This window comes from Homarus americanus, unplaced genomic scaffold (genome assembly GCF_018991925.1).
Source record: "Homarus americanus isolate GMGI-L3 unplaced genomic scaffold, GMGI_Hamer_2.0 scaffold39675, whole genome shotgun sequence".
Taxonomy (NCBI): Eukaryota; Metazoa; Arthropoda; class Malacostraca; order Decapoda; family Nephropidae; genus Homarus; species Homarus americanus.
The window spans coordinates 19,428,168-19,453,498 of NW_024736071.1; the positions used below are offsets into that span (position 1 = coordinate 19,428,168).

The 25,331-nt window shown below is 36.4% G+C and overlaps 1 protein-coding gene across 2 annotated transcripts in view; it reads left to right on the forward strand.

The window, feature by feature from the left end:
• Positions 1-25,331, forward strand: part of LOC121871883 — a 35,742-nt gene that overhangs the window by 1,664 nt on the left and 8,747 nt on the right. For both annotated transcript variants that reach the window (XM_042374469.1, XM_042374470.1), the window contains exons 2-8: positions 1,626-1,923; positions 4,056-4,374; positions 11,416-11,628; positions 13,689-14,387; positions 16,655-16,749; positions 17,865-19,323; positions 23,471-23,653. In XM_042374469.1, coding sequence (XP_042230403.1) covers positions 1,727-1,923; positions 4,056-4,374; positions 11,416-11,628; positions 13,689-14,387; positions 16,655-16,749; positions 17,865-19,323; positions 23,471-23,653 — 3,165 coding nt within the window. In that variant the 5' untranslated portion in view covers positions 1,626-1,726. The remainder of the gene's footprint in view (positions 1-1,625; positions 1,924-4,055; positions 4,375-11,415; positions 11,629-13,688; positions 14,388-16,654; positions 16,750-17,864; positions 19,324-23,470; positions 23,654-25,331) is intronic.

Below are 25,331 nucleotides of genomic sequence, written 5' to 3' on the forward strand. Positions count from 1 at the left end.
TAACAGATATTAGTTAAGATTTTACCCTGATTTAATATACTTTTGGGTACATTTGGGTACTTTTGGGTAATTCGTTGGACACGTAAAGTAGCGTTATTAGGAACTTAGCTGGTCACGGCAAAATATCCACTGCATAATTGATTTGAGTTTTTATCCCAGTATTTGGTAATATGATGCTCTGAAATGGGTGTGGGTTAACTCGTAACTTTATATGATTTTTTTTTATAGAAGATAATTTGGTAAAGATTCGGTAGAGTACAACTACGGAAATTAATAAAAATTTAGTGGATACAGGTATGGCAGCGGTATTGAACTGTGTTGTTAATGGTATGGTTAGGTTATAGGCTAGGTTTGGTTAGGGTAGGTTAAGTTGAGTTGGGTTAGGTTACTCAGAAAAAAGGCACTCTTTGTAACTATCATTGCATCGTCTACCCACCATGCATGTGCTTTATGCTGCTGTACCAATAGACATCGACCTTTTGCATACAGCTGATGTACCTGCATCTTTTGCCTAATAAAGAAAAGGTATTTTAATATTTTTATCAATGTGCTTCAATAAAATCTTATGCACATTTGTCAGAAATGAGCCGTTGTGGAGATATAACCCCCCCCCCCCCGAAATATTAACACTCATGTTTGCACACAGTGAGTAGGGCTTTGAAGAAGAGGGGGTAAAGGTCCATTTTAGGTTGAACAAGAAATTTGATATATCTATTTACATAGGGAGAAAGAGCAAAAAAAAAAAAATTATATGTTTCCGTCACAAATTTATATTTTTTCAGTATTTTAAACTGATATCAACAATATCGGTTGTTAAAATTGTGCAGGGCTTTGAAGTGCAGGTAGAGGGAAATGTTGGGTTAAATACTAAAAAGAACACCAAACAAAGCTGTATGGGCTCGCTGCGCTTGCCATTGTCCCTCCAGCTTCTGAGTAACACTTTCAAAATGCTTTCCCTGACTTCTTTATTTAGATTCTTGTTTGACCTAAATGAATCTTCACCATAGAGGGGAATTGTAGGGTAAAATCACACAAAAACTGGCCAAACATAACCTAACCAAACCTAAACTTTGTCTAAACGTATTTGTGTCGTTTCATGAAAAAAAAACGTATTTATCTTCACGATAATGGTAGTCTGCACCACACTTTCAATACTTTATAGAAGTTTGCAGAAAACCTTAGGGCTTGAAATGTCAGTTGCAGTGGCAATATTTACTAAAACACATTGATTAGTTTTCAATTCTGAGAAATAGCAGCCTTCACACAGAGAAGCCATCTTGTGATTGATCAAGTCAAATTCAAAACCCTGAGCATGTGCATGAACATCACGTGACATCGTGACTTTCGCTGATTGGCGGGATTTAGTCACGTAAATAAGAAGTAAACGGTGTATCCTGTGAACCTGTTCTTTCTTAAGTTAAATCGAAAATTAAAAATATCTTGTCCAGTACTGTACAGTATACTTAATTTGCCTAGTTGCAGACTCAATCTGAATGTGGGATTTCAGACTCAATGCTTTATATTTACATCAGTAGTACCTACCTTAAGGCAGTATCTTGTTTATTACATTATTTTATATAGAGCTAGATTTATGGTATTTTTAATAAAGCAATTTGTCTCCACAGATGCAAGTTATGTTTCAACGCTAACAACAAATCTTTCTGAAAAAAAATCTGCATTTCTTTGATCTGCAATAAAGGGTTGATTAACTGAGAAGGCAAACACAATGGCTGATGAGTGTGTGGTTTGTGGGGAAGCGGTTGAAGGCAAACCATTATACAAAAAACTTGGTTCAGGCGAGTTTAACGTTGAGGTAATAACTGCACTGCGGGCCCTGGAGCTTACGCGTCTTCCAGAAACTGCTAAGAATGATCGCTACATCTGTTGGGATTGTGATGAAGCCATAGTTGGCGAGTATGGCAGGTAAGATTATTGTTTTTTGTGGTCTTTGTTCTCAACTACCATAAAATATCCTCTGGTAAAGCCTGCTTTTGCTAATAGGCCTTAAATGTATAGTACAGTACTTTATATATACAGTAATGGCATAATAAAGCACCCATGTGAACAATGTAATATATAAATGATGCTAGAAGCTGCTCATCCAGTTGAGTCAGAGTTTTGAAGCTTCAGGTCTGAAGTTTAAACTTTTGTCAGTCTTTTGAAATGATAGGATTAATGTTAAAGTGAGAAAATGTAGTGTCATAAGAATTATTTACTCATTCCTTGTCTCCATTAGTCAGCTCGCTATCGTAGAGGTGATCATTAAACCAGTAGTGACAAATTGTAAAGTGGGGATGGGAGTATAAGTTCAGTACAATATGACTACTGTACTGTACATTGTTTAAGGAAATGATTGTTACGCGAGACACCATAACTCGGGGTAACCTGTAGATGGTTAGCTTGTGATATGGTTCCAGGTGCAACCCCACCCTCCACTGAGTTGATGCTACTCCTTATGGTTTTACAGTATTACAGTTTACAACATAATTGTATACCACATGAGAAGGACTCATATTGATGATGAGGGGTCTGCTTCGTTGGTGAGGCATTCCAGGAAAGTGCCTCATCAAATGTTTACCGGTACATGGGTATCCTGCCTTGGGGATTATCTAATCTGGATGTGATAGCTCTTTATTGATTTATATCATGCTCCTTTATGTTTTATATTATGTTTTTTAATATCATGCTCCTATGGAGTTTATATTATGTTCATTAATGATTTTGCTCCTTTATGCATCATTCTACTAAGCATTACAAGGATAAGCTCTATTTGGGGGTATTTTGGTGGTGGTAATTCTCACAGGTCCCTCATTTCCTTCCCTCAGCCATTATATGAAATTTCATACTTCATTCAATTATACTGTATTGCTTTCTGTGAGAAATTAATTTTTTTTATATTACTGTATATGCAACTTGATGTTCAACATGCATGTAAAGTAGTCCATGTGTTTGTGGGTGTGGGTGTGTGTGTGTGTGTGGGTGTGTGTGTGTGTGAATATCCTGTATTATTGTATTACAGGTTGACAACCCTTTAACTGAAAAGCTCTGAAAACCGAATTTTTTTTTTAACCGGGATTAGCACACCCAGGCATAGATCACTGACCCACATCGGGGCCTGGGGGGCAAAAATGTAATAATAATTATTCATAGTAAATAAAAATTTTAATAAGAATACACCAAAATAAAATAGTAAAATATATTAATAATAATAACAATAATACTGTAATAATAAAATAATAATAATAAAGAAATACAAGAATGAAAAAAATATCAAAAGTGAGAAACACGACCTAGACCTATGAATTATTATTATAATAATTTTTATTATATTCCCCCCTACCCCCCCATCCCCTCCCCCAGGCCCCAATGTGGGCCAGTGATCTATGCCCGGGTGGGCTAATACACATAAAAAGAAAAGAAAAAAAAAAACTAACCATTCTGAAAACCAAAAAATTCGGAAATGCCTCTGGCCCCAAGGATTTCGGATAAAGGATTGTCAACCTGTAATATACAGTGTGCAAACAAAACAAATGCAAGAAAACGTTTGTATTGACTGCAAAGTTACCACATATTTTTATTCTTTTGTTTGTATGTCAGAAAGTAGATAAATTTTACTTAAATTAATAGATTTTGTTACAACCAACAACTACAGATTTAAGAGTGATTTTTATCATTAAAAGTTCATTTGTTTGATTTTTAGGTGCCAGGATAATATGATTTGAAATGACTTTGTATAGTATACTGTAGGTAAATGAGGGCTAACTACTTCTGTACAAAGAAATATGAGAAAGTTTAAAGTGGTTTATGATACATATTGTTTGTACATTTAGTTAATATATACACATTACTATAACTTTACATTAAACAACATACTGAAATCAGATTCCAGTTCCATCCAGCCAGTTTGTCACCTAAATGGTCAACTCCTTATTTGTTAATTTTAATTCACCCTTCGATGTGTGAATAATTGGGTTAACTATTTTACATTTTAAGGGGTGTTAAGTAAATACTCACTGGAAGGTTTATGTAATTAATGATGTTTTTGCTGTCTTCAGATACCTAGAGGATGAAAATAAGCAGAAGGTAGAAAAGGCTAAGCAAAAGCAAGTTAAAAAACAACACAGAACTCGGCAGAAGAAAAAGCAACGAGTGCAAAACCAGAAGAAGCCTATAGCTCAGCCCATACCAGTTAAGACCACAAGACTAAAACTCTCTAAGACTAAACAGTTAGAGCTAAAGCGGGCAAGTAATGCACACCACAACACACACTGTGTTATGTGTGATAACAACTTTGAGAGTGGAGACAGAGGCTACCAACGCTTCCCCCTCAAGAAGAGTGTCAGTGATGAGTTGGATGTTGCACAGGTGATGGAGGTATGTTTATTGGGATTATGTTATACGCTATTTCATCTTGTATTAAAATTTCCTTAGCCTCTTTTGTCTTGTTCTTCCCCTTCTTTCCTAATCTCTGCATGTTCATCTTCTTTTCCATTAACTGCTGCTGAAGATATAAGTGTAAGCTGATTGTAAATTGGTAGGTGTATTTTCCACTTTGGGGGAGGGGAGGGGTCTTACTCTGTCTCTTTGGTGCTGGGGGAAGGAGTGGGTAGCGTGGGAGGGGATGTCCTCTCCTTCGTGGAGGAGGCTGGCCTTCTACACTAGCATGGAGTTTTATCTATTAATGTTTAAATGTTTTTTACGAAAATTTTATGCTATGTATTATTTATGTATCTTACCTTACATTATTTGATTTTGGTCAGCTAAGCTTTTATTTTAAATTGGTGACATATGACCTAAGCTGTTCCGTCTCCAGGTTGTAATTGCCACAATCAATCAGTCAATCAATCAATAAGTCAATCAATCGATCAGTCAATCAATCAATCAATCAATCTCCCATTTGCCTTTCATAAGATTCATCAATATACAGTTTTATAATAAATACAGCAGTGTGAAAAAAATTATAATTGGAAGATCCTTTATATAAACACATAAGAGGTCCTCAGTTCTGTGGAGTCATTGATACGTAGTAAAAGAAACCACAACAAGAACATGATCCTGGGAACTAACTAAGAAATTTAAGGACTTTTTTTTCTCTTGAATTTTATTAACCCTTACAGTCAGAGGACATACCTTGTACATCCTAGAACACAAATTAAGTGCACCAGAGGACATATATGGTACATCCTTATGAGCTGCTGCTCTGTGTCAATGTTGGAACACTCTTATATCTCACTAGTCATAATTATTACCATGATATTTGTTATCCCTCGATTTGTACTTTTTTCGTGTATGTTGGGGTGAGGATTGAGGTAGTGTGTGTGTGTGTGTGTGTGTGTGTGTGTGTGTGTGTGTGTGTGTGGGGGCAGCAAAGGTGGTGGTGGTGGTGTGTAGGACAATAATTGTTTTGGTGAGAGGGGTGGTAAAAGGGGTGAGTATTGAGGTGATGTGGTAAGAGGGGTGGTAAAAGGGGTGAGTATTGAGGTGATGTGGTAAGAGCAGTGGGTATTGAAGTGATGTGGTGAGAGGGGTGGGTATTGAAGTGATGTGGTGAGAGGGGTGGCTATTTAGGTGATGTGGTGAGAGGGCTGGCTACTAATATTATAGATTGTTATCAACACTTCTTATGTACAGGTATTTTCATAAACTATTTGAGTCCCATCATTATATTTTGTTAAAATATTTTGTTTAAGGATCTTTTATTCAAACAATCTTGTAGAGAATTTATTCTGGATCATTATTGTACCCAAATTCATCTCTCTACCACAATTAGAACAATGTTGTGAATAAAAGCTTATACACTTTTTTGCTACCTGTAAATATTTTTTCTCATGCCCACGATCTAAATGTAATGGGGGAGAGTGTTTGTCCATGCAAGGTGAAATGATGAGATGCATAGTTTAGACTCAGAAAAGTTACTCCAGCACCCAGAGACATTCCGGGGATGTGGGACAGTGTGTGTCCATGTGAGGCGCATAGTTTAGACTCTCAGAAACTTTTCCTATTACCCAGAAAAATGTGGATTTGTATTTTTTTCAGGGTTTGGGAGAGTCATTATGTTACCCAAAAATCTCTCATTCTCGGAAGAGCTCTGCACCAATTCTTTTGTCATTATCTTCGACAACCCGCTTACGTGGCAGCCACATGTTCGTTACCTCAAAGAGCCTTGCCAGTGTACTCTCAAGTTATTGAGAGTCTTGGGGCACACATCATGGGGTGCTGACCGAGGAACTCTGCTACACCTTTACCACATGCTAGTTAGACCCAAACTGGATTATGTGTGTGAGGTGTACTCCTCAGCCACTGAGACTAGACTCAATATACTGAACTCTATTCATCATGCTGGGGTGCACCTGGTGACCAGTGCTTTCAGGTCTTCACCAATCCCAAGCCTACTAGTTAATGCAGATGAGCCACCCTTTGATTTTCGATGTCAGTATCTCCAGGTCCAGTGTTGGTTTCGCCTTCACCACCTTCCACAATCAACACTTGTATAGTTGACGAGATTACGTCCCCACACTACACTCAGCATCCAAGCTTCCCATGACCTTTTGGCTTCAGGGTAAAGGAGGTTTTGAGTATTCTTTATCTTACTCCTGTTCAAATATGCCCCATGCAGTTCCCTAGTGCTGCAATGTGGATTCTCACTGAAGTTCAACTTTGTCAGTACAGGTTCACAACCCTTTATCCGAAATTCCGAAAACCGAAAAGCTCTAAAAACCGAAAGTTTTTTTTTTTTTTTTTTTTTTTTTTTAACAGGGATTATTAGCCCACCCAGGCACAGATCACTGACCCACATCGGGGCCTGGGGGGCAAAATGTAATAGTAATAATAATTATAATAAAAATAATTATTCATAGTAAATAAAAATTTTAAAAATACACCAAAATAAAATAATAATGATTACAATAATAATAATAATAATAATAATAATAATAATAATAATAATAATTATAAAATATAATAATAAAATTAATAATAATAATAACAATAATACTGTAATAATAAAATAATAATACAGTAAAGAAATACAAGAATGAAAAAAAAAATCAAAAGTGAGAAACACGACCTAGACCTATGAATTATTATTATTATTATTATAATTTTTATTATATTTTAGACCCCCAGGCCCCAATGTGGGTCAGTGATCTATGCCCGGGTGGGCTAATACACATAAAAAAAAAAAAAAAAAAAAAAAAAAAATCCAACCATTCTGAAAACCGAAAAAGTCCGAAAACCGAAATGCCTCTGGCCCCAATGATTTCGGATAAAGGATTGTCAACCTGTATTTTAACAAAAGGAAGGGCTTACCCCCTTCCATGTGTGGTTCATTTTCTTTTTTTGAGCATGACTCCTCTCACAGAGGAATTATCCCTGTTTACATCGACGGCTCTCAGTTGGATGCAGGGAGGGGGGGGGGTGGTCCTTCCAGAATTCTGTCGGGATGGTAGTCTCTCCACTAAGGCAACTATATTTATGGCAGAGCTATCGGGTATTTTACTTGCCCTCAAGTAAATTGTAGTAATTGCCTGGTCCCATTGACTGTTCAACACCTGGTGTAGTGCCCCAGTCTGTGAGATCTTTGTAGTAAGCTCCTCTCCCAGTGCTGGGGGGGGAGACAGGTCTTACCATCTCTCTTTGTTGCTGGTAGGGGGAGTGGGTAGCTTTGATTTTTATCTTATTAATGTTGAAATTTTTTTTTTTTTTTTACAAAAGTTCTCTGTTATTTATTGCTCATGTTTTTATGTTGCATTTTTTTATTTTAGTCTTTTAAGCCTTTATTTTAATTTGGCAATATATGACCTAAGCTGTTATGTTGCCAAGGATGTCATTACCACAATCAATCATTTGTGGGTTAAACAGAACAAAATATATTAAACTGACAAAGGTGTTTATATTTACCGTATTAGATGCTGTAGATGGTAGACTCAATAGTGGAAGTAGATGTTAATTGTCTGGCACTTAAATTTTAAACTGGATAGTAATCATTTTCTATTTACAACTTATACAATAGAGGTACTGTATGTGGTTCTTTTCACTTAGCAAACTATACTTAATGTTAACTGTACAAACTGAATACCTGTATTACTGTTGAGATACAAGATGTTGATGGGTAAGGGAAGCCATCGCAACACAAAAATGTTTGTAGTAAACCACTAAAAGTTCATGTAAATGAGTGTACAGTAGGTAGCGAGGTGCAGTGCACTGGTGATACGTATGAATGACAGACTCAGACTGAGGCACGTGTCGCGTGACACCCACTCATAATGAACACAAACCGTCCGGACTGATGCACAATTTTCCGGACTTTTAAAAATATTTATGATAAATAGAGGGGCAGTCTGGAGCACCTTGGAGAGTCTGAAAAAAGGGAATTTTGATATATTGAAACCCGATTTATCAAGGTTTTACTGTATATATCGGTACATTGTATAACGAGGACCTGCAGTACAGGACAGTAGTAATATCTCTGTTAGCCGGAATCCCTCAAACCCAGAATTCTCCAATACCGGTAGCCGGAATTGAAATTTTCTCAGAATTTTTCTGAAAAATTCCCTGAATTCTGGGTTTGAGAACAGATTCCAAGGTTGAAAATCAGGAGCATTTTCTGAAAATTTAAAAAAAATCTGGAAAATCTGTCCAAATTTTTATTTCTGGGCCTGGGAGCAAATATCAATTATGAAATAATGTGCAATTACCGGAAAATCTAAGAAAATTATGTGAAAATCACTCCAAACCTTTCTGCTCAGGGCCTGAGGACAAGACTGCATTTTGTTTAGCCGCATCCTCACATGGTTGGTGCGTGGGTGGGAAGACCAACCGCTTGGGTAACGCTGGATTTTTCTGCTCTGGGTCTATTTATAATTACTGTACTGTTCAAATTTAAATATTTCTTTACATGTACATACAATACTAAAAAGGTAAAATAATACAGTAATAAATCAATGTAATTCCGAGCTGAGCTAACGAGGCAAAGGGTGAGGTGATGGGGTCAGGTGTTTAGATGACAGGGTCAGGTGGTGAGATGACATGCTAAGACACTTACACAGCACACACATTAACAGCACTACTAAACTATTGTCTTATAATATTTTACCTTATAATTTCTATTTTAAAATTAATTGATACATGATAGCTCAATTTGGCTACTTTTGCACTTAGACAACTGATCAGTGAATAAACCAGGGCATGTGGAGATGCGTTATACACTAGTGATGTCATGAACCTTCACAACTGCAACCACAACTGCTGAGCACCTGCATAAATTATCACAACCTGTACTCAAATGTACTAAGTTAATTACTAACATTTTTATATTTAGTACAAACTATGGAATGTTTATCCTCAAATTAATAGCTATCTTGCAAGAATGCAAGTTATATTCGTTTAAGTCAAGTCAGTGACATATTATAAGTGAAAAACATAAACTCCCTGCCTTTTATAATCCCCCCTGACTTTCAACACCCCACCTCCCTTCCCCCCTCCTCCCAGCCAGCAGGGGAGGCATTTGGCAGTAAGTGATAATGATTAGTGGAATGAATTTTGTATAAGGCTTAATGTTTTCTCTTACAAAATGTCAGACTTGACTTCAAAATATAACTTGCATTGCTGGAATCCTTGCAAGATAGCAATTAATTTGAGTATAAACATCTCATAGTTAGCACAAGAGATAAAAATTGTAGTCCTTTTAGCATAGTACATTTGAGTACAAAATGAGTACAGTATGCTGCTCAAAATTATGGCTTTTTCACAGGGAAAAGTCTATATAACTAGCCCCAGTGGTCAGGATATTATGGAATCGAATGTTCGAGTGCTGTATTTCAAAAAAACTTTGTTTAGTTCTGTACATAGAGACTTGGGGATAAGAAACTAATAATTTGAGCATATTAATATGAGTACCCTTCATATACAGTAAAATAATAATTTTTTTCTTATTATTTGGCTTGTCATTTAAGGATATCACATTGGAAACATCTCATAGAGAATTTATTCAGGATCATTATGATATCAAATCATCTCTCTAACACAAGTAGAAGTTTATAACCAATGCTGTGAGGAAGGGAGAGAAGAGTCCTTTGGAGGGTAAAGTGACCACAAAGTGTGGCCTCACCTATTGTTTGTCACCAACTACAGTACTGTACTGCCTCGCTTTTCATTAATTAGTAAAGATACATTACTGTAATAATCTGTGCTTATTACCTGTATCCTTCATATATATTACAGTACAGTACTATGTATATACAGTAAAAAACAGTACCTCATAGGTAAAAAAAGTAATGTCATTCAAAACATCTTCAGGTCATAAGACCCGCTAATCCCCCACCCAACAATGGGTGATCTGATATTACAATAGGTCTGGTTAGTAGCATGACCCAAAAATCTTCCACCCAATCTCCATCACAAGTGCTAAGACGTGGTTACAGTTATGTATTACAGTCAGCTGAGTGAAGTGTCTGCCTACTCTAGGCTAAAGATGACAGGATCTGCTGGTATAACTTATTATGTTTATAGTATGAAAAGTATTGTATGTGTACAGTGGTGCTTGCGTAAATAACTACAGCTCCTACGAGCTGTATCGCTTACCCTTGGAAAAATAAAACCACACTTCGTATCATATAGAGGTTTCATTTTTTAAGAGATATTTATTAAACCAAATTTTTAGATAAAGTATTCAGGATTATTTTGAAAAAAAAAAATGGTGTGAACAAAATTAGAACTGATTTTATTGACTCCGGTATCAATATTTCTTACGTTTTTTTAATAAAAGAATGGAATTCCTATCATAATATCATATCAAATTATTTCGTGAAAGGATATCTTATTAGAAACATCTCTTAGAGAATTTATTAAGGATCATTATTGTATCAAATTCATGTCCCTATCTCAATTAGCCACACTTGAGTGAGGAAGAGGGAAACTGACCTCACAATATGTCTAGTTTAGGCACTCGGAAACATTTCCCAGTAACTGGAAAAGATTCTGGGGATAAGGAATTTTTCCGGGTTTGAGAAAGCCGTTGGTTAGCCGGAAATCTCTCATCCCAGAAGTGCTCTGTACCAGTTGTTTCGGCTAACGGGGATATCACTATATATACGGGTACTCGTATGTATGCTTGTTTCAGTGTTTATTTATTTTTCATGGGTCATCTGAATGCCAAATATCCCATTCCCTATATTCCCCATATGTTTTGAAGATTGCCCAAATGCAAATTTATGGAATGTGTCATGTTTCAAGAACGTACTGTAATCCTCACATTGGGCAGGATCTTATTGTGTGTCTGAATTTTGTTTAATGTGTGCGTGTTGGAGTGTTTGTTATTTCCCTGATAATTGTTTTTAGGCTCGCTTTAAGATATTTAGGTAGTGGATGACAATTATTTTTATTAGTATTTTATTTAATAAATTTTTATCGTTTCAGCAATTGGGTCTTGCTCGGCACATTGAAACAAAAATGAAAGGGAGGCGCTTTGTGTGTAATCCATGTTTCTTTATTATACGTCGCACCTACAAGAACAAGCTCATGAAAGGTACAGCAACTGAGGGGTCATCATCATCTCATGGGGGTACTGCAACTGCTACCTCTCAGAATCCAATTCACCGAGCTACAACCGAGGAACACGCTGCAGAAATTGTAAGATTGTTAAATTTATTTATTTATTAATTTGTTAAGATCAATGAATATGTAATAAGTCGCATTTTATTTTTTACTTAGTCTCCAATCTTCTTGGCTTCTTTACCAATCAGTGAAAATGTGGATCTTAATTTTTTTTCATTTTTACGGGAATTAGCCCACCCGGGCCTAAGTCGAACGACCCACTATGGGGCCTAGGGGGTGAAAAAATAAGAACAAAGAAATTAAAAATAGAGAAGAAAAAGGTTAGACTGTGTACATTTAAGATAAGCTTGATGGTTTTGTGTCCAAATAATAAAACACTGCAGGGAAGGTGTTGTTTCACTACACATTTGAATAACATCTTAGAGTTTAGAGTCTCACTGCAACATTTGGTAATACTGGCAATGACTGCTATACAATGGATCTATATATGCTCGATCAGTTTTACAATGTTAAAAAATTAACCTCATTTACCACCATGTGAGGGCTAAAGATCAGTTTTATGATGGTCACTACCCGAATGGTTTTCCTGCATTATCACTGCTATGAAAAGATATGATGACAATCTTGGAATGTTATAACATGTGCGAGCCAGTGGGAGGTTCTGCCTGTTACCCGGTGACTGCCAAGCTAAATAGTTGAACTGTGCCACATCGGCCAGAGGATGGTCTGCATGTAAAAGAAGCTGTTCTTTGTACAGTACAGTAGTACCCCGCTTAACGCGGTCAATTGAACCCACAGGGTACCGCGTTAAGTGAAAACCGCGTTAAGTGAACAACAGAACATATGGGATTAATTCCAATAGAGACTGGCCCGACCCCCAAACTCCACTTTTTGACGACACACAACTATGTTGTAGTAAAAATTTTATCTTAACTTTATGATGGTATGCACACACAATTAATAATTAAGAGAAATATCAATAATATTAGGTTTTTTAACACTTGCATTAGTAGAAAAGATGGCTGGGCACACGGGGATGGGGGGTTGGTTCCGAGGCAGAGGGCAGATTATTGGCCCTCACCTGTATCACTTGTATCAATTGTATCACTATCCACCACAGAGGCTTGCAGGGCCTCTTTGTCAAACCCCTCAAAGGCCATATAAGTCCATATCCTCACTATAATTATCACTATCACTGACTTGGGCCGGCTGTGGTGGGTGGCGGGTGAAGAACTCGGTAATGTTTTGATGACTGGGCGACCTTGTGCGCATCGTGCCCGCGCCGCTTCCCGCGTATATGATGAAAAATTCCGCGTTAAGTGAAAGTTCAGCTCTGGCGAGGCACCGCGTATATGATAAAACGCGTTAAGTGAAACCGCGTTAGGCGGGGTAATACTGTACATAAAATAACACAGTGTACTACCAGTAAATGTGAGGAATAAGTAAAAATAATAGTAATATCTCCGTTAGCTGGAATCCCTCTTAACCAGAACTCTCTGATGGCTGGAATTGGAATTTTCTCAGAAAATCGTTTCCAAAGCCTGAATTTTCCAGAAAATTCCAGCGTCGGGAATGAATTTCCGAGGGGCACATTTTCTGGAAAATTCCGAAAAAATCCATGAGTGGGTGATTTTTTCGGGTTTGAGAGATGAAAATTAGGCATATTTTCCAGAAAATTTGAGAAAATTTTTCCGGTACCCGGAAAATTTCAGGAATGGTGGATATTTTTCCAGGTTCGAGAGATGGTATAATGCACAATTTCTGTAACTTCCAAGAGCATTTTTCTGTTGCCCTGGACAATTCTGGGGATGAGGGATTTATCCAGGGACTATCATAACAATATACAGTATATCTACCTGTATACAGTATTATGTTTACAAATTTCTTAAAAATTCTTGAAATCAAGAATGTATATAATTAGACATTTTCAAATTGATAATCTCCTTTGTGATTCCCTAAAGATACATTATCAAGTGCAATTGTAGAAACTGGAAGGAGTATTTTGAAAGCTTGTTGTTTTTAACGATTTAAAGTAGTGAAACAGTTGTCATTTTCTGATAGACCTTCATTGTATGTATTTAATGCTGTCACAATTTTCTATACAGGTAATTTTCAAATTTTATTTTCTATTTCAGGCAAAGCTACTTCCTCCTGCATTGGCTGAATGCTATAAGATCTTAACAAGTGATTGCATGACCAAGAGAATGTCTGATGATGCCAACAATGTGGATTCGAGGCTTCGAGAAAATGATGACATCAGTGAACCTGTGACTAGTAAAAAGGTGGTACCTGACAATATTGACAAGGAGCATCTGGTTTCATGTGAGAGTGCACCAGATGGTGAACAGTGTGATGACCAAGGATTTGAAACTGAAGCTGAGGAGGAAGACAGTGGATTAAATGTATCACAGGATGAACATGGCAACTATTTTATTGATATGGACATTATGAGCTCACCAGAATCAGATGATGATAGAGTGGCAGGAGTCAACGGAGACAAAGAATCTGGGGAAGAAAACATGAATGATGCGTCTCATACACCACGGAAGAAAAAAAATGTATTATTGCCGAGAAGATTACACCATCACTTGTCTGTGAACCTTAGTGATGACAAGAGGCAACCAGAAACATGTTCACTAACACAGGTAGCCAATATACAAGAAGCAAAAGACGATAGCAAGACTGAAACTCTTACATCAAACCAAGTGTTAACACACATTGGCATTTGTAACATTTGTGGAATAAGTTTCACTGGAAAACCTCAGGATTGGTGGCACACCCTCACAAGCCCACTGTCTGGGTTTGAAAGCATTACTGTCACCATGGCATTGAAGGTAAGTGAGTTTTATTTCCTGGACTTAATTAAATCCATCTTGTCTTCCCTGCAATTTGAAAAGCTTTTAGTATGCAATGCAGTTTATTGTGCGTGCGCGCGTGCGCGCAAATAACTAATAATGGGAAAATCCTCTCACAAATAGTCGGAAAACAATTTATTAAAATTGCTGAGTCTACCCTCAAGTGCACTTCGTGCTTTATTAATAACAAAGCACGGAGTGGAGTTGAGGGTACACTCAATTTTTTTAATAAATTTCTTTCTGATTGTATATATGTACAGTATTGTATATACAGTACAGTCAACCCTCACTTTACGCGATCCCACATTCCGCGTTTCCACGTTTACGCGGTGTCCTGCCAGAACCCAGGATGCTCACATTCCGCGGTGGGTGTACCCCTTTACACGGGTGAAGTATAATTTTTTTATTTAGCTCATAAAATTCATACAAATTATCCGGCCAGAATATAATTTACATTGCTGGAATTCTTAAAATTTGATGATCATTTTGAATATAAACATCATAGATTTTGCATTAGACATACAAATTTTAGATACAGTATAATGTTTACTCTTGAGTAAATATGTTATCTTTTGTGCAAAATATATGATATTTATATTCAAAATATTCCTGGTCTTACAAGGAATCCAGCAATGTCAATTATATTATCCTAACTTTAGTCTGATTTATTATTTATTACTAAAAAGGTAAACAGTCTGGTATTCCCACACATTTATCTAGTAGGGACGTTGGTGGGGGGGAGGGAGGGAGGGACCGGCGACCGACCATCTGTTACCGTGTGAAGAATATTTTTTTTTTTATTAACTGAAGATTTTTATTTTAGCTCATAAAATTCATACAAATTACCCAGCCAGAATATAATTTACATTGCTGGAATTCTTACAATTTGATGATCATTTTGAATATAAACATCATATATTTTGCATTAGACATAAAATTTTTAGATATAATGTTCACTGAGTAAGTATGTTATCTTTTGTGCAAAATATATGACGTTTATATTCAAAATATTCCTGGTCTTACAAGGAATCCAGCAATGTCAATTATATTATCCTAACTTTAATCTGAGGTATTATTTAATACAAAATGTTACAATTTATTTTTTTCACCCACTCTTTCTCTTGAAGGGAGGATTGGTGGGGGGTGGGGGGGAGGATTGGGACTGACCCCACGGTTGGAAGAGGGGGGGAGGCAAGGTGGGGTACTTTGATTGACAGATAGTGTCGTGAAGAATATTTTTTTTTTTATTAACTGAAGATATTTGTTTTAGCTCATAAAATTCATACAAATTACCCGGCCAGAATATAATTTACATTACTGGAATTCTTACAATTTGATGATCATTTTGAATATAAACATCATAGATTTTGCATTAGACATACAAATTTTAGATGTAATGTTTAATCTGAGTAAATATGTTATCTTTTGTGAAAAATATATGACATTTATATTCAAAATATTCCTGGTCTTATAAGGAATCCAGCAATGTCAATTATATTATCCTAACTTTAGTTTGAGGTATTATTTATTACTATACCTGGTTTTCCCCCCAAAATTTCTCAGAGGGAAGAGCCAGCAGTGTAGTGTGAGAAGAGGGGGAGGGAGTCATGTCCATTATTTGAATGGACATTAACTTGGCGACTGTATTTCTCTATTTCTCTTAACTATTAATTGTGTGCATGTACCATCATAAAATTAAGATGTTATTTTTACTACAACATAGTTATGTGTCGTCAAAAAGTGGAGTTTGGGGATCGGCCTGGACTCCATTTCAATTAATCCCATATGTTATGTTATTCACTTTACGCGTTTCTCGCTTTCCGCGGTACCCTCCGGGTTACATTAATCGCGTAAAGTGAGGGTTAACTGTACTGTATGTGTGTGTGTAGACACACATACAAATAAATAATAATGGGAAAATCCTCTCACAAATAATCAGAAAAAAAATATTAAAAATGTTGAGTCTACCCTCAAGTCCACTCCGTGCTTTATTAATAACAAAGCACGGAGTGGACTTGAGGGTAGACTAAATATTTTTAATAAATTTTTTGATTAATTGAGTGACTAGTTGTTTATGGAGTGATTGATTTGAATGTGTAGTGTCCCTACAGCTCCCTGGAGAAGGCAGGCTCTTTGAGAGAGAGAGAGAGAGAGAGAGAGAGAGAGAGAGAGAGAGAGAGATTTTTACTTTATTTATATATTTTTCATTTCATTTGTAAATTTATGTGGATTTAAATTTATTGCAGCTGCTGGAGACTTCACTTGCCCATACCAGTAAAGAGGCTCGTGATGCACGCCAAGTTTGTCTATCCTGTTATGGCATGGTGTCTGTAGGATTCCGGTAAGTATTTTTCTGTAGAATTAAAATTTCTAGAGGTGACTTTGCAAGTGACTTTGTTGTTCTCTGTTAATATGGTTTGATAAATATAAATGCAGATGTATATATAGTAAAGTTTGACTAATCAGTGATTTTATAGTATGATCCTTGTTGATATTTTGTAAGGCTTTATGAAGAATTATGAATGAATTTTGAAATATGAGACCTTTGTTTACTAAGAAGGATTGTGGGAAGACTGGTGTAGAGAGGAAGAGCAGTTGGAGATGCTCAACTAACTCAGTAAATGAAAATGAGTTGAGTGTAGTGTCGAATAAGCTAATATAAATTTCAGCTAATTTGTAAGAATTCAAAAGTACAGGTATTCAATGCTAAACACAAGAGTTACATTCTTAATTAAAAATAGTGTCATGATGTGCAAATTAGCATTAAAAAAACACAAAAAAAGCTATAGAAAGCCATGTTTAAGATGAAAAATGTGAGTTGGAACGGAAAAAAAAAAATCATGCAATAGCAATCCCAAAGATACACTAAAAAAAAATTCCTGAGGACACTACTTTTTCTCACTTAAACACTGATACCCTTATTTTAAATTTTTTTTTAATAAATAATAAATCAGCCTGAGTCTGAACAATGGCTTCCTGGACTACAGTTATTCAAACTTAGGTGACTCATGGAGCAGTATAACATGTAGTGTCATCAACTGTACATGTGTTTTGGGTTTTTTTGCCATTGAGATCAATTGCTTTTTGCCTTCATGTTCAACTTAAATTTGTTTAAATTTGTTTTTAAGAAGGTACTGTATAGAGATGGCAACAAAAATGTGTAGGGTAAGGAAGTGCAGAAAGACATTTAGGTGGGAAAAAGAAGCTGTTTGTGATTGAGTAAAATGGTAAAGGAAACTGTAAAGAACAAGGCTGTTTTTAACAAAGTTTGTAAGAGGAAGTAAGAGATTGGATCATGCAGGAGGATTATAAATACTATAATTAAAGACTTTAGTTTTAATGGGCTAATCTGCACTGTATGATAGTATTTGAGGGAACAACTGAAATGAACTTCAGAACTCAAATGTAACAATTTTACTATTATTAACATTAAATTTTGACTCCTTTATATTCTAGGTCTCAAGTTGTACAAAAGATTGCACGGCAAAAAAATATCAATGCATCGCAAGTAAATTTCTCCAAGGTAAAAGTGCGCATGGTGCCAAAGGAAGATTTGAAGTCTGTTTTGGGAAATCATCCTGAGGAGAGAGGAAAAGCACTGGTGGAGAACTGTGAGACACACAACAAAGAAACTGGGGAATATGAAAAAGAAAACCTTGTAATTAGTGAAATTAAAGGCATAAAGAGAAAATGCAGTGATGAAGTTGAAGTGATAAGAAAGGAGAAAAGACTTAAGTATGGCAAACAAAGAATTAGTAAAGCTCTTAGTACTAAAAATGCAGGAGAGGATAATAATTACAAGAGAAAGATAAGATCAAGGGAAGTAATTTCATGTAATATGAGAGAGGAGAAAAATGACCAAACTGTAGATTTTTCTACCAAAAGTGGGAGGAAAATTAAATTAAATCAGAAATATATTGAGAGAAAGGAGGATTACAACAACACTGACCAAAATTTCTTTGGTACAGAAGAGGATATTGATAATGAGATTTTGACAAGGAGAAAGAAAAAGATTTCCTCTAATATAACACAGAACGCACATTGCCAGAATGCTGTTTATTCAACCAAAAGTGGGAGGAAAATTAAATTTACACAAAAGTATGTTGAGGCAGATGAGGAGTACAAAGACACCAATCAAGATTTCTTTGATACTGTAGATGATCACAATCATAGTCCTATCTCGAAGCAAGAGTTTTTGCAGGTTACCAGTCAAAACTGTGTTACTTCTCAGGATAAAGGTCAGTCTTATTTGAGGGAGGACACTAATGTGTGGAGTGATAGTGGAGGTGATTCCTTTGAAGTAAATAACTCTAACAAACAGTCACTCTCAACCCAAAAGATTAATTCTAGGACTCCAAGGAATGATGATAATGAATCTAAAAAGCCAAATGCTGTTGTAGTGTTGAAGGACTTGAAGTTTGTGCTGCCTCAAGAAGCATTTGGTGGGAAAACCGTATCAGCAGTGAAAATTGAAGGAAACATTTGTCAGCAAACCTCTTCCAGTGACCCCTCCAGTCATCCCAAACAACTGGTAACTCCAGGATGGTCTACACAGAGCTGTCACTCTAGTCCTAATCAAGGAGCATATTCCTCACCCTTGCAGTTCATTTTTAATTCAATGTCTACCCTCCAGCCTGAAGGAGCATCACTTTCCTCTTCCATGCATAATCAAGCTCCAGAAGTACAGTTTGCTGGTGGTTCAAATTTAGTTAACAAAGATATTGATCCATCCTCTGTGTACGTAGATGGTCGTTGTGTGGTATGTGGCTGTAATTATAATGTCCAGAGGAACTTTTGGCATAGTATTGAAGATCATATCAAGCCACCAATATTGATGGTCCCAGTGCGATGGGTCTGTCTTTCTCTCAGTGTTGCCGCTCTTCAACTTTCACAGGAGGACCATGATGAAGGCAAGGTCAGTACAGTAATCATAGTTTTTGGTTTCTGGAGAATAGCTTGTTTTTATGGATATATGCATTTGTCGTGGTTCAGAATGAAATCAACTTACCCTCAATATACTGTAGTGGGGGGATAAAAGGGGAAGGCAGGATGTAAAGTGTTAAATAGGGAAACAGGGAAACAATAGCCCTATATATAACACCCATGCCAGTGCCTGACATGCCCATGTCCATGTTCCAGCAGCAAATTACACTACCCAGACAGATCACTGGAGATAGCTGCTGAGCAGCTTATATCCCAAGAACTACGTTTGAAGAAATGTTTTGAACTCCTAGACTGATAATTGCCTCAATAACCATTGAGGCTTCAGTTTCACTGAGTTAACCCAAAACTAGGTTTATGTGTTGTCCCAAACTACTACAAACATAAATATGAGCTGCGGTACATTCATTGAGCCCTCATTGTTACCTGCATCAGTCAAATTTTCCTTACCCCGTTATTTGATACTTCTATATATGTATATATATATATATGTATATATATATATATATATATATATATATATATATATATATATATATATATATATATATATATATATATATATATATATATATATATATATATATATATATATGCTGATAACCACAAGGAAAGAAGAAAACACGAAGTTCCCAAGCGCTTTCGTGTAATTCACATCTTCAGGGGTGAGTACAGACTAGAGAGAGTAATACAAATCAAGGTGTATATATACAGAGGAGGGTGAGACCAGGTCCACAATGGTCAGGTATTAGGTAATGACCCTACTAATCTTTAAATAGCACACAACGGTTGGTGGTCAGGTCAGATGGTCAAGTGACCCGGCCTTCTCACCTGATCACAAATCTTCTTAATTACAAAATTGTCCAGCTTGTACATGCTGTTACTCAAATTCATGTTGAATGCTTCGGTATGTTTAATAAGACTAGATTCTATGATGTTCCTACTGTCAATTGACTTACATGGTAATATTGAGGAGGCATTATCCCAGTCAATGCAATGCTTGTTATCCCTCAAATGAACAAACAGAGCATTGGATTCCTGGCCTGTCCTAACACTGTATTTGTGTTGTTTAATTCTAGTTGCAAGATCTTTACCTGTCTGGCCTAAGTAAAACATATTACATTCCTTGCAAGGAACTTTATAAATGCAACCAATTGTGTTGTTGGGGGAGTTCTTGATTAACATTTGTTTAACAGTGCATGAGTTTTTAAATGCCACATTGACGTTCCAGGTTTTTAGCTGTGCAGGAATGTGTGAGAAATTTTTGTGAAATGGTAATATTAAGATATTCTTATGGTCATGGGTGGGCTTGGGGTCAGTTCTATAAAAAGTTTTCTTAGTAATGTTTAAGCATTTGTCTATGAAAGATCTAGGGTATTTAAGGTTTGAGCCAAAGCAATCCAAGCCCTTAAGAAAAATAAGGATCTACATGTCACTAAAGCAGATAAAGCCAACACAGTAGTGATCTTAAACAAAGATGACTATATCTCTAAAATGAATGACCTCTTATGTGATACCACAACATATTCTAAACTTATAAATAATCCTCTCAACACTGTCAACACCCAGTTCAACAAAAAACTGAAGTCCCTATTGAGAGGCAAAGCTACGCTCATTAAACATCTTTCTTCAACGTCCCCTCCACTGCCATATATATATATATATATATATATATATATATATATATATATATATATATATATATATATATATATATATATATATATATATATATATATATATATATATATATATATATATATATATATATATATATATATATATATATATATATATATATATATATATATATATATATATATATATATATATATATATATATATATATATATATATATATATATATATATATATATATATATATATATATATATATATATATATATATATATATATATATATATATATATATATATATATATATATATATGGGATTAATTGAAATAGAGACCGGGCCGACCCCTCAAACTCCACTTTTTCAGACACAATATCTACGTTGTAGTAAAAATAACTTCTTAATTTTATGATGGTATGCACACACAATTAATAATTAAGAGAAATATCAATAATATTAGGTTTTTTAACACTTACATTAGTGGAAAAGATCGCTGGGCACACGGGGATGGGGGGTTGGTTCCGAGGCAGAGGGCAGATTATTGGCCCTCACCTGTATCACTATCCACCACAGAGGCTTGCAGGGCCTCTTTGTCAAACCCCTCAAAGTCCATATAAGTCCATATCCTCACTATCATTATCACTATCACTGACTTGGGCCGGCTGTGGTGGGTGGCGGGTGAAGAACTCGGTAATGTTTTGATGACTGGGCGACCTTGTGCGCACCCTGCTCGCGCCGCTCTCCGCGTAAAAGGGTACACACACCGCCGAAAGTGAGCATTCCGGTTTCGGCAGGGTACCGCGTAAAGTGGGGCCGCGTAAAGCGAGGGTTGACTGTATATATATATTGAAGAGGCAAAGGACCTGAGACTGAATGTGGCAAAAACTAAAGTACATATGGATTTATTAATAGTGTGGGTGATGGACCTTTGGTGGAAAGTAGAAAATTTTCATGTGTTGTCTGTAAGAAAGGTGTTGTCAGCAACTCAGTAATGTGCAACATGTGTGAAAGGTGGGTACACAAGAGAAGCAGTGGAGTAGGTGCCAGACTCTGTGATGTTGCCGACTTATAGTGTTCTGTATGTGCTGGTAACAATATGCCTGCAGCAAGACTAGAGAAACTCCACATTGGAGATATGTCCCTGGACTGTGTTGATGAATTTCTTTTACCTGGGTGACATGATAACTCCTGGTGGAGGTGCTGAAGCCTGCTCATTTGCAAGTGTCAGAAGTGGCTGGTGGAAGTTTAGGGAGCTACTGCCTTTATTGGTGGCAAGAGGACCTTCCCTCTGAGTAAAGGACGAATGTATGTGGCTGTTGTGAGAAGTGTGATGTATGGCAGTAAAACATCGTCAATTAAAGAGTTTGGCAGTGAAACATGGACAGGTAAAGAGGACGACATGAGTAGACATGAGTGAGCGGAAATGAGAATGATGAAAAACTGGAGGCCCTGTTCAGAGCTAAGAGGGCAGCTGAGTATTGAGAGTACAGTATAGAGGCAGGCTGATATGGTTAGTGCATGTGGAGAGAATGGATGAGACCAATCAGGTTCAGAGTTGCTGGAGCCTAAATGTGGTTGAGAGGCGAGCCAGAGGTGAGCCAAAAATGACACGGGAAGAGATTTTAAGAAATAATGTTAGTTACAAACCTGACAAGAGAGTCTGTAATTGAATGTACAACTTGGAGAGCTGCCATTAGGACACCGTGGCTAACCCATGTAAGTGTGGAACATAGCTGTAAAACAACAATGATGGCAGACATACTTAAAACCTCATACATCATAATAAACCCTCACAATTATGATTTTACAATTTTTATTCATATATCTTTGCATATATTTGTGTATCTATAATAGTTACATACAAATATAATTTAAAGGCTATATTTTATGGAAAACTATAATCTATCTTGTAGGTCCCATATTATTGGAAAGTCTGTAACTTTTTAGAAATCTGCATACTGCTTGGCACCAAGGTGTTCAGAATTTTTAGCTATGACTGAAAATGACACTAAATGGCTAAAGGTAGCTTATAGAAATGATGAGAATTATTAAGGAATTTGGTGATATCATGAGGGAAATAGCAGAGTAGAAATTATTGAGAACAATTTATAAGCCATTTTGTGACAAATTTAGGCCAGAACTGCATTTTAAAATGATATGCATTAAATAAAGCATAAGGTCACTGTGTCTATAGTGGCTCAACATTCCAGTGTGTTACATTTGAACATGTTTTGACAATTTGTACTCAGGTTAATACAGTTTAGGGTTTTTGTAAAGGGTTTAAGGCCACCTGGCTCAAATTTTCTTCATTGGAGTTCAAATGGTTACAAATCCTGCTGTGATCATCCTGAACAGTGTACAGTAGTTGTTCGGCAACTGCAGGTGACACGTATTTTTAAAAACAGAACATATCTGAGGAAAATGAGTATTGAAAAACAGGTTCTGATAAATTGTGTGTGATTAATGTGACATACCTATTTTACAGGTTTGTAGACATTGCTATGTACGACTTGCCAAGCAGTTTGAAATATTTGTGAAAATGAAAGTAGGGGAATCATGTGGACTGTCACCCAAAGCTGTTGATCTGTCAGAATATTTAATCACCTTCAACCAGGCAACAATGAATATTGAAGCTGATCCCAACCAATGCTTTTCATCACAAGAGTGTGTAAGTATTCTTTCCCTTTGAACAGATTTCAGTATGGTTCTTCCGTGTAAATGAAATGCTTGACTCACTTCTTAGAGAATCTATGTTTGTCCATGAAGGCTTTTACTCAAAAGATTATCTTATAGTTAGTTACTAAGATGGACAAACAATATCCTCTTAATTTTCATGTGTGTGCAGTGTCTATTTACCCATTGTATATTCTGACCCATTTTTCTTGATCACCTGCCATAGCATTGCTCTAAAGTAAAGGCAGGAACGTTTGTATTTAGGGTCACAAATCAAGGCCACTGGTCAAAAAAATCATTTTCTTAGTGTTTCTGCTTTTCATGGAAGGGGCCTTAAGGCAGTCATGTTAATTGTCATTATTGGCACTTTTATTGAGTTGAACAATGAGTAACTTCTTAAGAGTTAATGGCATTGATAAAGACAGTTTTAGAGATGTTGATAAGGCCCAAAGTACAGTACAAGGGGTCCCCCAAGTTCACGGATTTTTATTTCGTGATCCTCTTATTATTTGGGGTTGACACCCTGAATGTACCCAAGAATGTCTGATGGGTAGTTTTAAAGTTGCCGGCATTTTTGCGGCTGGGTCAGGGAGCCATTCGTTCTAGAGACAGTAATTTCCTTTACCTGTATTTTTTGTGTGTGTGTGTGTGTGTGTGCGCGCACGCGTGCACGCGTGCGAATAAAGTGCTGTGAAGTGCTTGCCCTGTTTCAGTGAATGTCGAGTGCTTCATTCTGACTATGAGGTGCTTTTGCTCTGATCCCCCACCCCGACAATGGGTGACCTGACAATGCATCAGAAGGTCGGTAGTAATATGAAACCACTAATCCTCCACCTCACCTCCACTGCAAATGAGAGAAGAGTTTATATACAATGGGTAGACCTGACATTGCATCAGGTAAGGTCAGTAACATGAGACCCACTAATACCCTACACAGATTATTAGAGCAATGCATCTTTACTAATTAATGAATAACAAATAATCAATATTGTATCATAAATGACAGTTACAGTAGAATGAGTGAGAGGCAGGAGTTGGTGACATGCACTGGGTGGGAGAGAGAGAGGGAGGCAACCCTCAAGGAAGGAACTGACTGGACTCTCTCTCCCTCGCTCCACCACCTCCTAATGCTCGCAAAAAGTGTAATAACTTTTATTCACAGTATCTGTTCTAATTGTGTCAGTGAGATGAATTTGATACCATAATGATCCCAAATAAATTCTCTACAAGACTTCCAGTAAAAGGTCCTTAAACAAAATATTTTGACACAATACAGTGATGGGACTCCATTCTTTTATAAAAAAAACAAAAAAAAAAAACTTAAGTAATATTGATACAAGAGTCAATAAAATCGGTTCAAATTAAGCTAGAAATGCCATTTTTTATCCAAATAATTGTGAATATTTTGGTTAAAAAAAAGCAAATCTATATGACATAGGCATGCAAAGTGTAAATGGAGCTGTGTCACACCTGAGACTGGAATTTTCCACCCTGCACTGAGGAAACTTTTCCCAGAGTCTAAACTATGCATCTCGCACGGAGCTGTATTTTTTTATGGAAACACCTCTGTACATGTACAATACTGTATATTGTAAATAAACAAAATACTGTAATGCATATTATTACTGTGCTGCATATACAGTACTATATTCCCCAGCAGATGCTGTCATCTT